The 15,387-nt window shown below is 31.6% G+C and overlaps 1 protein-coding gene across 1 annotated transcript in view; it reads right to left on the bottom strand.

The window, feature by feature from the left end:
- Positions 1–2,021: 2,021 nt before the first annotated feature.
- Positions 2,022–15,387, bottom strand: part of lft (Limb expression 1 family member lowfat) — a 47,637-nt gene continuing 34,271 nt past the window's right edge. Inside the window, exons 3-5 of the mRNA XM_070649167.1 lie at positions 4,184–4,347; positions 3,846–4,042; positions 2,022–3,777 (exon numbers count right to left, since the gene is read on the bottom strand). Coding sequence (XP_070505268.1) covers positions 3,408–3,777; positions 3,846–4,042; positions 4,184–4,347 — 731 coding nt within the window. The 3' untranslated portion in view covers positions 2,022–3,407. The remainder of the gene's footprint in view (positions 3,778–3,845; positions 4,043–4,183; positions 4,348–15,387) is intronic.

The raw sequence follows: 15,387 nt of genomic DNA, 5'->3' as shown, positions 1-15,387 counted from the left end.
GAAATAAATAAATGGCAAGTGCATGCAAATCCATAATCATGCAATTTGTTACAAAGCATTACCTTAAATCGTCATGAATGAATGAAATTGTAAGTAAGATGAAATAACAGCAGCAGCAGCAAAAAAAAAGCATCTGTAAAGCGATTATCATAAATTGAGCGATGCCAATTGAGTAAAGTATGGATTAGCGTCAATTATTGCGAACAAGTGATTTTCTTGGAGAATTTTACAGCTAAATGATATGGCGAGAGTTAAGCTCAATAAAAAATTATGGCAGCATGTGCACACTTAGTGCTAAACAAGCGGAAGAAGGTGTACTTAACTCTAAATTCCATTTGGGAATTAGAGATCGAAATCGACTCAGGCTTTGTATAGAAAAGTCGACTCCATATCAAATTCTAGTCAACTTCAAGCTCTGGATGGAACTAAAATTTGATTTCAAAACCTGAAATTCTAAGCTAAAGTACTCAACATTCATACGTATATATGATTAACAAGAGAAAGATATGATGATGGGAATATTAAATATTCAACATCACACTTTTAGCTTGAAGGTAGACTGACGATCGAGTGCATAAGCAGTAAGTGAGATAAAGTGAGATGGACATATATAATATTATTATGCTATCAGATCACTTACCTTCATCATCGTAAACATTAAAATCAACTTCGTATATATATAGTATAGAAGAGAAGGAATATTCATGTATATGATTTCATTAAATGATGTATGCAGAAAATTGTGATGATTAAAGAACTTACAATGCATAAGAAAAAAAGCCTTAATTATATTTTTTACGGTCAATGCAATAAATTTCTTTTTACATTTCTTCTATACGGGAATCTAGAAGAAAGCTTTTTTGTCTTACGATGATAGATATTTAAGTTATGGACATACAATGTTGAAGTAGTGTGTGGATTTGAATGTTAAATAGCTGAAGCGCATTTTCCATCGTGATGAAATGGAATAAGGTTTTCAAAATAAATCCTTGTCATCCAACAGTCCCTAAAAGACCAAGAGCATACTCGCCTAAATATACACGTTCATGAGTATACTCAATATACTCAATCAAGATAATCAGAAATGCCCAATTTTGAGATCATGCACATGTTCCTTGTCTTTTTGGTATCTATGTAAACCTAGGACTATTACTGTCCTATTTCAGGATGAATTTATGCAATATTTCAAGAAGCGGTGTCTGGTGAAAATCGAAGCCACAAAAGGGAAGATTATGGATTTCAAGTATATATCGTGCTCTGACAGAATCGTCCACACATGGCTCAATATATCTATTCCGAAGTCTCGGTTTGGACATATTTTTTCAACAAAAACCGAGTAATCCAAACGAGACAGATTGCATGGGAACCAAAAGTATTGATATCCATATTTGACTATCGATACAATCCCAAATAGCACAAATTGATGATCGATCAAAAATTCAATTGCTCCAGGCTGCCATGACTCTGATTTAGTGGAGGATTCAGTTTAAATCTGGTACCATTCAGAATCACGCCTGCCTGATGCTAGAAATTTAGATCGATTAATTGATTTGTGCTATTTTAGGAGATTTAAGAGTTATAAGCAACAAAAGATCAGGAGGTCGTCTAAAAAACTCATGGAAGGAAGCTGTCAATCGAGAGAGTAATTAATAGTGGAATCGGGAATTGACAAGCGGAAGCCAGTGATGGAGCAAGTTTTCAGTCGACATCTATGGGAGGTCATGAATCACAATTGATCTGTACGGAGAATTAGAAGTAAGTAAGGAAGCTTACAGTCATGAAAGTAAAATTAAAAGTCGATCAGAGCAATTAAGTTATTTCTTTTATTTAATGGATTTTTCATACTTCATCAAGAATAAAATAAGGAAAATTTTCATATAAATTTACAAAATTGATTGAATAATTTTCGTACTCAACACATCAGTTTTTATTTCATTTAGTATTAAATAGTTGATTAGATAGAATTTTAATTATAATTTTCTTTACTCATTCGTCCAACATGAATATATAAAAAAAATATAAAAATTTTAATTTCTAAAAAAAAAATTTTTTGTTTATTCCCAAAAAAATCACAATTTTTTTCAATTTTTTGTTCTAAAATATATAAATTTTTCAAAAAAAAAATTAATTTTTGTTCATTGGCCAAAAAGCTTTAGTATCGATTCTTACTGAAATAAAAAGTTGATGAATATAAAATATATATTTCGATAGACACAAGAGGGTTTGTTATTTACAACTCTCAGTAAGTAATCTTTCAATTCCTACTTAGAAAAACTTAATTCGATAAAGATTTGATCAAGTATTTGTTTTTTAAAAAAAGTAATTTAATTTTTGTTGTATTTTTGTTGAAGAACACTGTATCCCCCACCACATGAAAGTATTTCTATTATTAATATCTCGTATTATGTAACTTGTAGAGATTGTTGAGAAAAATCTATTTTATTTTAGGGGCTGTTCACTTATTACGTAACGCTCTTAAGAGAGAGTGGAGTCGAGAGAAGAAGGGATAGGTTGTCGAGTAGCGGTGGGCGGGCGTAGCCAAAAAAATTTGCTAAGAGGGGGATTTTTCCCGACCGATTTTATTTTATTTTTTAATAAGCAAACAAAAAATTTAAAAATATAAAAAACGTTACAAAATAAACGGTTTTTCAAATCTCGAAGGAGAGGCTCGTGCCCCCATTGACCCCCTCCCCACTTCGCTACGCCCCTAGTGTCGAGATATTGTTGATTTGCTTCAAAAAATCAATTAAATGGAAAAGGGTGAGTAGGGGTCAAAAATTATATTTTTCGCGTTACGTAATAGGCAAACGTCCCCTCAAAACTCGTTCTCATATTTTAAGACTTTTAAAATGTCAAGCATGGCATAAACTTCTTTATAACTTTCTCTATTTCTTACTATTTCATTTGATTTTGGAAAAAATAGCACATTTTTTAAAAAAAATTTATTAATTAAATTAAAATTACGGATAATCATTAGTTAATCGATATATAATATGAAAATATAGGATTTCTACTTTCATGTAATCACAATAACTTGAGCTTTCCACATTTTTTGATTGTTTATCGAGCAATATTTGAATGAGTGGCAATAAAATCAGAGATTTCAACTTGTAAAATTTGAAAAAACTTTTAAAAAAAATTTGAAATAAATTTAAAATCTCTGATTTCAATTAGAGATCCCAGTTGAAGTTAGAATCCCAATAATATTCACTTTTTCAATTAAAAAAGGCAGAAAAATTAATTCACTTACACACAATTTAAAATGATTTTCTTTCATTTTTTTTATATCTCTTAAAATTAATTTGTGTTACATTTTAAATGCAAAATTGTAAATTTGAATTTATGTGAAATTTTTGTCGTAACGTTCACATTAATTTTAAATTTATAAGATTAGCAATTTACTCAGTTCAACTGTTCATTGTAGAATTGCCGCCACCCATTTGAGTGAGTGCGAGCATTAAAATGTCCTTTTTCTCCTTCGGAAATCTCAATTCACGTCCAGCAAGTCGGGCAGTCTCTAATTCTCTCTCGGCCTGTGTCAATTCACGACTTAACGTTCCAGGATTCTCTTGCTCACGTGCAATCCAGTCAAGTGCCATTTGAGTACGCATATCATCGTCAAGTGATCGATTAGAATAATGTGCGACAACTTCTTGACGTGAACATTGCCTTTCACGCATTGCTTTCAATGATCCATTCCAATGAAGTAATTGAAAGACAGTCATTAACTCTTGGAACTCCAACATTGTTCTTCCCTTGTTTGATTCGAGCATAAATCTATTTTTGGCATTTAATAATTTAAAGATTGTTATACAAAATTACTGATTATGACGTCATATACTTACCTAAAAGCACCAATACCAGTATCAGGTCCATCTTCATCATCACCATTTCCATCTCCCTTAAATGAGGACCTTGCTTCATTGACTGCTTTCTCTATAAACTCATCACTTATTCGTCTTGATGGATGCTCATTGAAAACTGAATTCATAAGTGCGATTTTTGCAGAACTTCTTCTTGCTTCAGCTTTTGTCGGACAATTCTGTGGGATAATAAGCATAAATGTGTTAAAAGTACAGTGTTGGACGAATTATAAGGTAAAACCGAAAATTGCAGACATTTGCATATAAAATGCAGCCCGGCGGCTCAAGGCCGTAACCTTAAAAATAAATTAAAGACTGACCTGAAAGCTTCCAAAGCAGCTTCCACCAGGTAGCGTTACATAGCAAACATACGGTTGACTTGTAGATGGTACCGACTCATAAATGACTAATGCACCATTTTTTAAATCAGCGCCTCGAGCCTGTTTCATTTGCCAAAATTCTTGAAGAGCCTCTACAACATTCACTGTAATGGATAATAAATAAAATAGTAAATTAAGTCATTAATGAATTGCAAAATCATGATATTGAAAATATAAGGATAATAAAATCTCTCACACAAGCTATTATAGCTTGCCTACTTAATATTAGTTCATAGTTGGAAGTGAAGCAGGGGGAGAACTAACGAATGACATCATCAAACACTTCCCAATTAATATGAAATTTTAGGCATTTTAGTATAAACACTGGATTTACAACCGGAATACTGAACATTGTAGGATATACCCATTGTACATCTGTAAGTGATTCTCCCCCTGAAGTAAGGTAAATACGTGCTTTAATAAATGCATAACCATTTCGTGTATTTCACTTCAATCGAAAGTGCATAAAAAATTGAATTGAATTGAATTGTGCATGCCGGACTACCGTAAATTGCAATAATTTTTGTAATATCATGGACAGAATGTAAGTTTAAGTGTACTTTAAGTTCTTTAACAATTTAATTTCATTCAATTCTGTTTGATTTGTGCTGTGGTTTAATACAATGATAAGATAAGTGTTATGAGCACTGGATAGAGTAGGAAGGTTTATGTGTGATTTGTGCCACGCTCCACAACAACCTCCAGTAGCTCATTGGTAGGAGCATGCAACAAGAAATTGTAGGAACTGGGCTTTGTTGTGAGGAAGTATAATTTTTCGTTTAGAACCTTAGAAGTAGTAAGGATCCGAACAAATTCATTGTAATCATTCAAAACGGGATACTAAATTGAAAGTAGTTGCTTAAAAGGAGAGAAGCTTCAATTTTTGTGTTTCACTCTACCAAAATTTCGTTAGATTTAGTAACTGTTCATAACCGTAGGTCACATATCATATCTACACACCGTACGTTTATCTATTACTTTAAATAACATAAAACCTTTAAGTGTAGCCCAACATTGAATGATAAAAAGTAACAAGATTAATTCAAGAGCTATTATGTCAAATGTCCCACTCAAGAGAATGCAGAGAAGTATAACCATAACTTGGTCATAACCTTCATTATAGGAAAATTAAAATCAAATTAAGAGTAATGACAACGATAATTCTAGATGTGATGAACATTTCTTTAATTTATTATGTATCTTTCTGACTTTTCATTCCATTTCTTTTAATTTCGCAAAAAAACTGAACATTAAAATCATCAGTGTGGAAATGAAGATTGTGTCTGGCCTTAAGATTCACTGTATGGTGTGCGCGTAAAACAGTCACATGAGAAATGAAATGGATACTGCATAGATATTCTTATTTTACGGTTTGGTTACAGAAAGACAACCTTAATAATATCAATTTCATATATAAGCTTTATAGAGGATTCATTTCTGTATATAAAATAACATAGATAGGTAAATGGACCTCTATCTTATATAGAAATAAGAGAATTGAAACGTGTAATTAGGAGCTGACTTAACATGCTCTGCAATTCTGTGTATATATATTATTTCTTGCGTGAGAAAAGAACTATTTAATGAGCTTTAAATTTATTATAATGCGAATCTAATAGTCTCTTTGTGACCATGAGGTTTGAAAACGGCAAATAAATGTCGAGATGGATGCAGACTATGTAAACCATTGAAAACAAGAAGCTCTATTGATGAAATGTAATAAATAAATCTATGATGAAATAAAACAAATTGAATTGAAATGGAATTTAGAGTACACAGCATTGTTGTGCTCGTGTAAGAAGAAGTGTTATTGTGAGTCCTGTATACAGCACAAATTGTCTTATTTTGAAGGTCCAGTGGGTCATTTATAAATGATGTACATTGTCATGCTTGAAATGGTCATTCCAAATTATCGACTAAAGTATGGCAGACCCGAATAACAAAAGTTGGTTAATCGATCTGAAATCCAGCACCAGATCTGGCATGGTGCCTGATTCAGAGTTGGCAGAACTTTGGGAATCCGGACTCCAGTGGAGGCGCCTCCACATTGGAGTCCTGCCAATTCTGATCTGATTCAAATCGAATCTGACATCAAGTCAGAGTCATGCAACCCTTATTTGTGAGATATATTAAGATATGAGGCAAAACCATCTCTGGATTTTGTATGGATCATTATCAAACAGCTCCTTACTTTTCCTTATAAATTACAGAAAAAAACGAAAAAGTTCTCACGTCTATCAAATTATTTCCTTCTTTATTAATCCAGAAGAATTACAGATTAACAACATGTAGTAATCATAACAGACACTTCAGAAAGTATATGCATATATAGGAGAGAAGAAAGAAGAGAAGGAAATAAAAGAAATAAGATTCTCATCAGTAACACAGAAAATGTTTATGTATATTGAAATAGCCCATGGCAGACGGTTTTGAGAAACACAAAAAATTCAGACATTTAAGAGAACTACAGATCACAGTGTGATAGAAAGAAGTACCGAAAGATCCAACTAATCATTTGATCATAAACATCTACTGAGCAATTGAGAGTGAAATTTTACTTTTTTCTGTGCCTTATTTGATTCTGAACAATTGGGAACAATAGCTATAAAATACTGTTGATTAGCAGAGCTTTGCAATTGTTTAATTGTAGTTAAATTAAATGTATTTTATTCAGATTCACAATAATGTTTATTCATCGGAGTTCAAACACAGACTAAATATTTACATGAAGGGGACTAACAACTATAAAAGGGGAAAATCAATTAATTGTAGTTGCATACAGTTTAAATATAAAATGACCGTTGACATATTCTCGACAAATATGTTATCAGATAGCAAAAACTGTGACATATCTGTTGCTTGAGCCTGTCACAGACACCTTTTCAGCAATTATGTGCTATCCCCAATAAAATCATTTAATTTATTGCGACGAGTAATTTAAATTTTATGCATTTATTATAATTTCCGGGATATAAATTGATTTAAAATTTTTGAATCGTTACTTTTGTTAAGAATAAATAAAAGTGACAATGATATGCATAAATTTAATAATTTCTCCTTACCACCATAATCTCCATCGTCGTCATACAATGCAGGAATATGTGGAATAGTCCAGATTGACGGCTCTTCTGGATACACCATCATTTTATATAAATTTTAATGATTTTCCCTCTTTCGTAACCTATTTTTGCTATATAGTATTTTTTATATCCTAAATGTGAGGAAAGTATCCATCCAGATTTTAGGAAGATATGCATAAATTAGTATTAATTTAGAAGATACTCAATAAAAAATGAAAGAGAAAAATCTAATTTCTGCTATTATATTAGTCTAGAAGCTTTTTTCTGGCAATTTTGTGCATCCAAAATTAGCTATTGATATTCAGTAACAGATTACAGTCTAAATCATATATCCAATTTCAATTTAATTCCAACTTTTTGGACCATAAAGTTGAATGAAGTATTAATTTTTATCTGCATTGTTTGTAAGTCTTTTAAGTACATAAGGTCATCCGTTACTCAATGTTTAATAGTATAAAGTCAGGAAATGATCGGAAATCAGCAGCATCAACAATATTGTAAAAGTAAAAGAGAACTCCATTATCATCGTATTTTCTTTCATATACGAAATTTCTTCTGTTTGGGGATTTTCGTCTTTAAAAAATATCCAAGAGGAGAAATAAATTGATATTGCAAAGAAGCTGATGGTAAAATTGATATCAAAGAAGAAAAAAAAAATATTAAACCGTGTAAAGAGAATGAAATAGAGAGAAACGAAAGAGAAAATAACGACAATGGTAAGGGTTAATGACTAAATTTAGTCATTGTTAACTTTTTAATATGATTAGCATCAAAAAATTAATTTTATATGGGAATCGTTTACTAATTATGTTCATAGTTTGGGAATAGGTAGTACTGGTATGTGACATTGTCTCTATACGGGGTTAGTTTCGATGTTGGAATTTTTTATCAAATGGCTCATATCAAAATTAGGCGCCAATTTATCAAAGATTGGTTAATACATAGGGTTATCGAGACCGAGACCAAGACTTCTCAGTCGAAATCCTTGTAGTTCCGGTATTTGTCTCGAAAATTCCGTCGGGTCCATGCACCTCACCATATTCGTCGAATCCGAAACTTCGAGAAACCTAATTTAGTACCCTATCATATGTGGCACGGGTCGTCCTAAGGGGCCATTCGCATTGCTTGAGTTGTAAACCAAAATGCCCAATTTAATATTTGTCTCAAAATCACATTTGAGACATAGGAACATTCGTGACGTATGAAAGTGTCACACAGCCACATGCTCCCTACTTCCTGAAAGTTGGCCCCCGAATGCCACTACGGTGCAATTAACCATAGAAAACTTAAATTTTGCGATTCGATTTCATTAAATCATTGCTTTATTGCTGCAACATTAAGTATATCTCTTTTTAAAAAATATACAAAAAAATATAGGTTTGTTGTCTGTTGTTGCATTCATTTCTTTCATGATGTATTTCTCTTATTCCATAGTTTCGAATTCAGCATTAATGTAAGAATGAAGGGAGAGCGAAAAGTTCACACATTGATAATTTTAACTCTCAATTCGAGCACCACAGAATGAATTCATAAACAGTAAAAAAAAATCTTCGATATGTGTATTAATAAATGCTTTACAATCGTGCATATGAGAATAAAAAAAGAAAGAGATTAAAGGCGAAAAGGAAAGCAAACAGCAGCAAGTAGTGCAAAAAAATAGGATCATGACCTTAAAGTCATTTACACTTTAATACCATAAAATCTTGACGGAGGCGCGAGCGAAGCATTAAAATGACTTAAGTGATGATGCTTAATTTTTTCCACAAAAATTTGATATTTAGTCATGACCAAGAGGACAAAAATTCCATTATCGTGACATAAAATATTAAAATCTATAAAATGTATTGAACAATTAATTTAATTTTTGATTGCTTTTGCAAAATGTCACATGAAAAACTCCCCATTGGGAATCTCCAATGCAAAAGAGATACATCGTAAAAATCCATAATGAAATTTTTTAGCAGATTAAGAGATACCTTCGAATTCTCCTAATTAAAATATAAAAATTTTTTGTTAAAAAAAATATCTGCTTTCGTCAAAACAGAATGACAATAAAAACCTCCTTTAGATTGGCAAAAAGTGAGCATTTACTGTCTCCAAAAATGAGCGAGAGAGAGAAGCACAAGAAAGAAGAGATGTAAATTCAATAAAATTAATGCATTAAAAATACAAAGCAACAACAATGTATGGCAAAGGAATTTTTGGATTTTTGGACAAATCTATATTTGGATAAATATGATTTATGCTTGATATGATTTATGTAAATGTGATAAATGAATTTTAATTGAAGTTAATTATTAATGAACTTTTCCAAATAGCATACGTTGGTTAATCGACTAAAAATCAAGCCTAAAGCTAGCATGACTCAGACTTGGTGCCGGATTTGGTCTAAAACCGGTACTACGCTAGAATCACATCGGCCTGGTGTCGGATCTTTGGCTAGTAGCAAATTTGAACTATTTGGGATACTATCCAAAACAGGATTTCTCAGAAAATAATCAAAGTGTTGATTAAGTGCTAAAATAAAGTTTAAGACTATATATTATACCAATAAAATCTCTCAATAGCAATTTTTAAGCTTAAAAAACTATAAACTTATGCTATTAAGATCTAATAAATTTAAACCAGCATTATGTGCTTCTTAGGGGTAATGACAGTTTAACAAGTGAAAGTTCGACAAATTACCGCGCTTATACTAGAGCTTCAATTTATAGAGGAATCTGGAACCACTCGTTTGACGACATTGCTATCTACAATCTACAAAGTGAAGCTTTAAAGTCGCATTTCCAGCACATAGTGCTGATATGTTATTAACTTATTGGTTAATGGCAATTTAATGTCTAGTTGATGACTAGTTTTAAAGTATTTTTGTCCAGTAGAGTAATATTCGAAAAAGGAGACTTGGAAAATTTTTATTCCTTGCTTCGAACCGATCTATCTCTGGATCGATATGCATTGATTAAGTGTCTTAGTGAAACCATATGCGGCCGAGCCACTTAACTCATTTAGGAATTCCAGAATTCTCGTTCCCGTGAAATTTCGGGAATCGGGAACGGGAACGGAATGACCTTCGGAAAGGGGAATTCCTGGGAAATTTCCCGTTTTTGAAAACCCTAAACTCACTAGTTTTTGAGTCAAATTTAAAAGAAGTGCATCACAGTGCCTACAATCAAATTATTTTGTCTCTAAACTTTAGCGATACAGATAATAGCTTCAGTGCCACTAAATGCAAATTATTGGCCTTGATAATGACCTAATCTTCTCTCAAACACAAAACCTGAACGATTTAAAATTGTCTTAAAGAGTCAACAATCTCTATAAGCTTCTGTATCGTCACACATAACATTGTGTTGATAATTTCATTAAAATATATATTTTTACGTCCGAAATTATGATTTTTTATAGCCCAAAAAATTTCATTTTATGAAATTCAATATTTTGTATGTGGTTTATTGTAAATAAAGGAAATGATTTGATCTTGCTGAAATGAGCGAAAAATACTTTTAATATAATGAACATTTTAACTCTTTACTTAAAAAAAAAACTTAATATCGTATCGAGGAGGAGATGAAAATTATGAAATAAAATGAACATAAATTTCTTTCTTAATTTCTTGACGATATGAATCAATGAAAAATCTTTTCATTTTTGGTATAAAAAAAATTAAAGGTAAAAAAGCACATCAGATTGCATTCTTCTGAATTCAATTTTTTGTTGCTGTTTAAAACTGATTTAAAAATTTAAAATAAGAAGATTTTGGTATAAGAAGTCAAAGAAAGATGAAAGAATAAGCCATATTATGACGTTGTAAAATCATTTTTATGTTTGTTTTATATATTTTTGTGTCGAAAAGAAAGAAACGATGAAGAAGAAGAAGCTTAAAATGCCGAAAAAAACAATTTTGCAAGTAAAATGCAGAAAAAAAGATTTCATTTCGTTTCTACATGAATTGACTTGTCATCGCGAATCGCCTTGTTGTGCAAGTTGAGGCGAGCGAGCTGAGCAGTTAAAATGAAATCTTTGAACTCTTTCGTTATTATTATTATTTTATTTCTCTTAATCTTTTTGTTTAATAAGCAGACAATACGGATTTTTTTTGTGCTGCAACACAGTATTAAAATTATATTATGATGTACTTTAATGGATATTTTATGAATTCAATGTATTTGTTTTTGACGCTGATGTTCACTAAAATCAGTTCTTAATTGCTCTTTTAAGGGTCAATCACTTATGACGTCTTTAAAATAAATTAATAAATTCATTCGATTTCTCGGAAATTATACGACGCAGAAAATCAGGCTACAGGCAAGCTACAGGCCAACGTGACTTTGGCACCAGACAAATTCGATAAAATTCGGTCTCAAACCAGAGTCAACCACCATGGACTCGGATTCTTGGCCATTTCTACTTCGTGTTTCTTCTGGGTTTGCTATTCTTTTTAAGATATCCCGAACAGCACCAGGCCGGCGTGACTCTGGCAAGGTCACTAAATTCGATACCAGAATCACCATATTCGATGCCAAAATCACCAGATTCGATACCAGAATCACCAGAATCGAACCAGATCAGAGTCAGGTCAACCTTGGAGTGGATTATACGTTATAATCAGTTTATGGCAAATTAATGTCCATTTGATGTCTAGTTCTAACGTATTTTTGTCCACTCGAGATTGATTTAATCTGTTCCTAGGATGGATACATCTACAATTGATTAACGCCATAGATCCATCTAAATATTGCAACCTAAAACTCCGAAATCTTAATATGCCCCAATATGCCAAAAGTTTTATTCCTACTTTTTTTATTTTCTAAGACAGAATCATTAGATTGTCACATGCAAAAGAAATCGAAACGACATAGCAAAAAAGCCTGCATGAAACAACAATAAAAAACATTGAATAGAATTAAAGAGCAAAACAGAAAACTGAGAGAATAATGAGAAGTTGTGGTGGACACAATATGAAGAGACTTTGTAGAATTAGCACTTGATTAAAAGAAATCTAATAGACAGACTATAAGCAAATGTGAAAACGATAGATTGAAGGAATATAAAAAAAGCTCACACAATAAAGAAAAAATTTTTATTTCATCACAATACAAGAGTTGACTTGTGTATGCAAATGTACGATACTTTGTAGTTTTTATTACATTTCTAAATAATGTTGTAGATTGGCAATATAGAGCGAATGTCATTGAGAAGAGAGAATGTGGAATATATGAGAAATAGACAAAAAAATAAAAAGAGAAAAAAAGTGTTAAAAATACGACCCATTTCTACATAATTAAAAAATGGTGTTCGATGGTTTCTTTTATCTTCTCGTTGAGAGCGAAATGAGTATCATGGCAGGAATTTAAAATTGGCATAAACTTTTTATGTCACTCTTGTCAACGATCGATAGAAATATTTATTTATTTTTGAAATTTTTTAAGCTTTTTCTATTTGCATATTCACTGGATATTTCGTGTTGTTGCATTGACATTTATTAGAAGACCTGCAGGCCATCAAATCCAATTTTGTGGATGGTAAAAGAGTTTATGGACGACCTCTTGGAAAGAACTCTTGGTAGGAAGCTGTTGACAGAGACAGTATTGTTATTGGATATTGACCAGCGATAAAGCCAGCTTTAGAGGTCATCTAAGGAGGACCATGGATCACAATTGATCTGAATGGCCAGTGAAGTAAGTAAATAAGTATTCAAAATTAGTAAACGAAAAAGTCACTGATAGAGTCAAGTTTAGGCGTCATCTGAGAGAGGCCATGGATTAAAATTAATCTGTACATCCAGTGAAATAAGTAAGTAAGTATTGACAGCGATCGCTCCAGCTTTAGACGAGCATGGATCATCTGAAGAAGAAGTAAGTAAGTATTGAAAATTGACAGATGGAGCTCTTTCTCTGGCCAGCTTTAGGTATCATCTGAGGAAAGGCCATGGACAACATTGATTTGTTCAACCAGCGAAATAAGTAAGTAAGTATCGAAATTTGTCAGAAATGAAAGCAATTTACATGACACAAGTCACAAGACAATTGATGACAATAATATAAAAGTTAGAAAAACAGTGGGATGGATGATAAAACTCATTAGAATTACATTTCATTCAAACATCAATAGTAATAATGCTAATAATTAACATGATATGATTATACCGATGTAAAGATGTTATGCGAACATGATGGAAAGAAGCATTGTCATATTATTTAACCGAAATGTTCCCTCTAGCATGAAATATCATTAAATTTCTCACTCTTCATCTTTTTTTCTTCTGTTATAATCATCCATTCATCCATCCATCCATCGAATCAATACATTTTGTTCAATATATATTGCACAGTAATAGCATGAGAGATGAAGAAGGAAAAAAAAAGGCAACAGCAGCATCAAAGTGAAGCAAGAGCCTAAAATTATCGTTAAAAGACATTAAAGCGTTTACACGACATATGCGATTATATAAATTCATCAAAAATATGATTGAGCATAAATTTTCTTACATTTTTTTCATATTTTTTTTCTTCTTTCTCTCCCTATGCAATTGCTTTTTTTTTGCGAACATTTCGATTATGTTTATGTACAGCAGCAAAAGTGAACTGTGTTGTATTTTTTTCTTTTTCTCGAAAAAAAGATTCTTTCTTAATTTTTCGTACACAAAAAACGCATAAAGTATGAAATCAAAGCGCATTTGATGTGCCGGGGATGAGGGTAGTCATGACTGCCTATAATATCAATCAAGACAAACTGAACATTGTGTCTTACTCATTGTCGAAAATAAAACAGCATACAAAAACTCAGAGTGAATAAGTAAGCAAGTACAGCCAATATATAATGTATGCAATATGAAGAAAAAAAAAAGTATGAAATAAGATTGCAATAAGCGACAGCAGCAGTTACAGCAGCCACATATACATATACATCATTTTCGCGAAAAAAAAAGAAGGCAAGAGAAGAAGAAAGAGAAATGAGTTATGTGCATGAAATCTGCAATGACAAAATGAGAAAAAAAAAAATGTTTTTTTATTTTGGTTGAAGAAAAGATTTTTCCAGTTCACATTACACATACATGAAGAGTATATGGAGATACATATTTGTACATAAAAAATAATTGATACAATCACACAAAACATATTCTAAGTAACAAACAAATATAACTTATAATGTTCACTTCATATGATGTAAGTCAGGCAAAAGAGCAGCAGCCAACATGAGAAGTATATTGCTTTATAGAGGAGGATATATGAGCTGAATGTGTGAATGCGCAGTAGAGAAGAGAAAGACATACAAAAAAAAAACTACTGACCCGACACTTTCTTTGTTCAATGCAATTATTGATACGCAGCCTGTGATGGTTGTTTTATAAAAAAAAATAATATTATTTATTATTATTATTATTTATATATTGTTGATGCTGCCGTTGATGCCGCGGCTGATTCCATTATGCATTATGTATGTACATATTCGAGAACTCGTTTTCTTATTATTATTCTGTGTTTTAAAACATTCTTACATTTTTTCGACTTACATTAATGATCTTGAACTACTGCTTAATGCTTTATTTTATTTTTTTTACAGAATAAGAGCAATATATGGATATGGAACCTTACCAACTTCATCTCTCTCTCACATACAAAAATGGTCAGTAGGAATTTCACTTTATTAACAAGAAAGAAAGGATCCTCTTTTTTTTATATTTATACTTTACGGGTGAAAATTGATTTCAATTACGAACGCAATTATCGCAATTAATTTTTGGCGTTTCTGTTTCTCATTCCTTTTATGAAGGCATATTTGCGATGCACGAAAAATTTTTCTCTTTCATTTTGAAAATTGAACAAATTATATATACTTTTTAACAGAAAGACAAAAAAAAAATCACCTGGTTAAAAAAAAATATTTCTTTTAAGTTTGTTCTTTCTCCTTAAATTGAAAACAGACAAATACTTTTCCGTAATTAAACTTAAAAAAATAAACTTCACTTCACTCTGAAATTCTGTAACTTTCTGTCTTCACTTTATTTTCATTTGCTTTCGTTTCCACTCGCGCAAAAAAAGCAGTGAAATGCATAAACTGAAG

This window comes from Chironomus tepperi, unplaced genomic scaffold (genome assembly GCF_022539635.2).
Source record: "Chironomus tepperi strain 1889 unplaced genomic scaffold, CSIRO-AGI_Ctep_v1 contig_421, whole genome shotgun sequence".
In the NCBI taxonomy this organism is placed as follows: domain Eukaryota; kingdom Metazoa; phylum Arthropoda; class Insecta; order Diptera; family Chironomidae; genus Chironomus; species Chironomus tepperi.
This window is presented reverse-complemented; position numbering and strand designations above follow the sequence as displayed.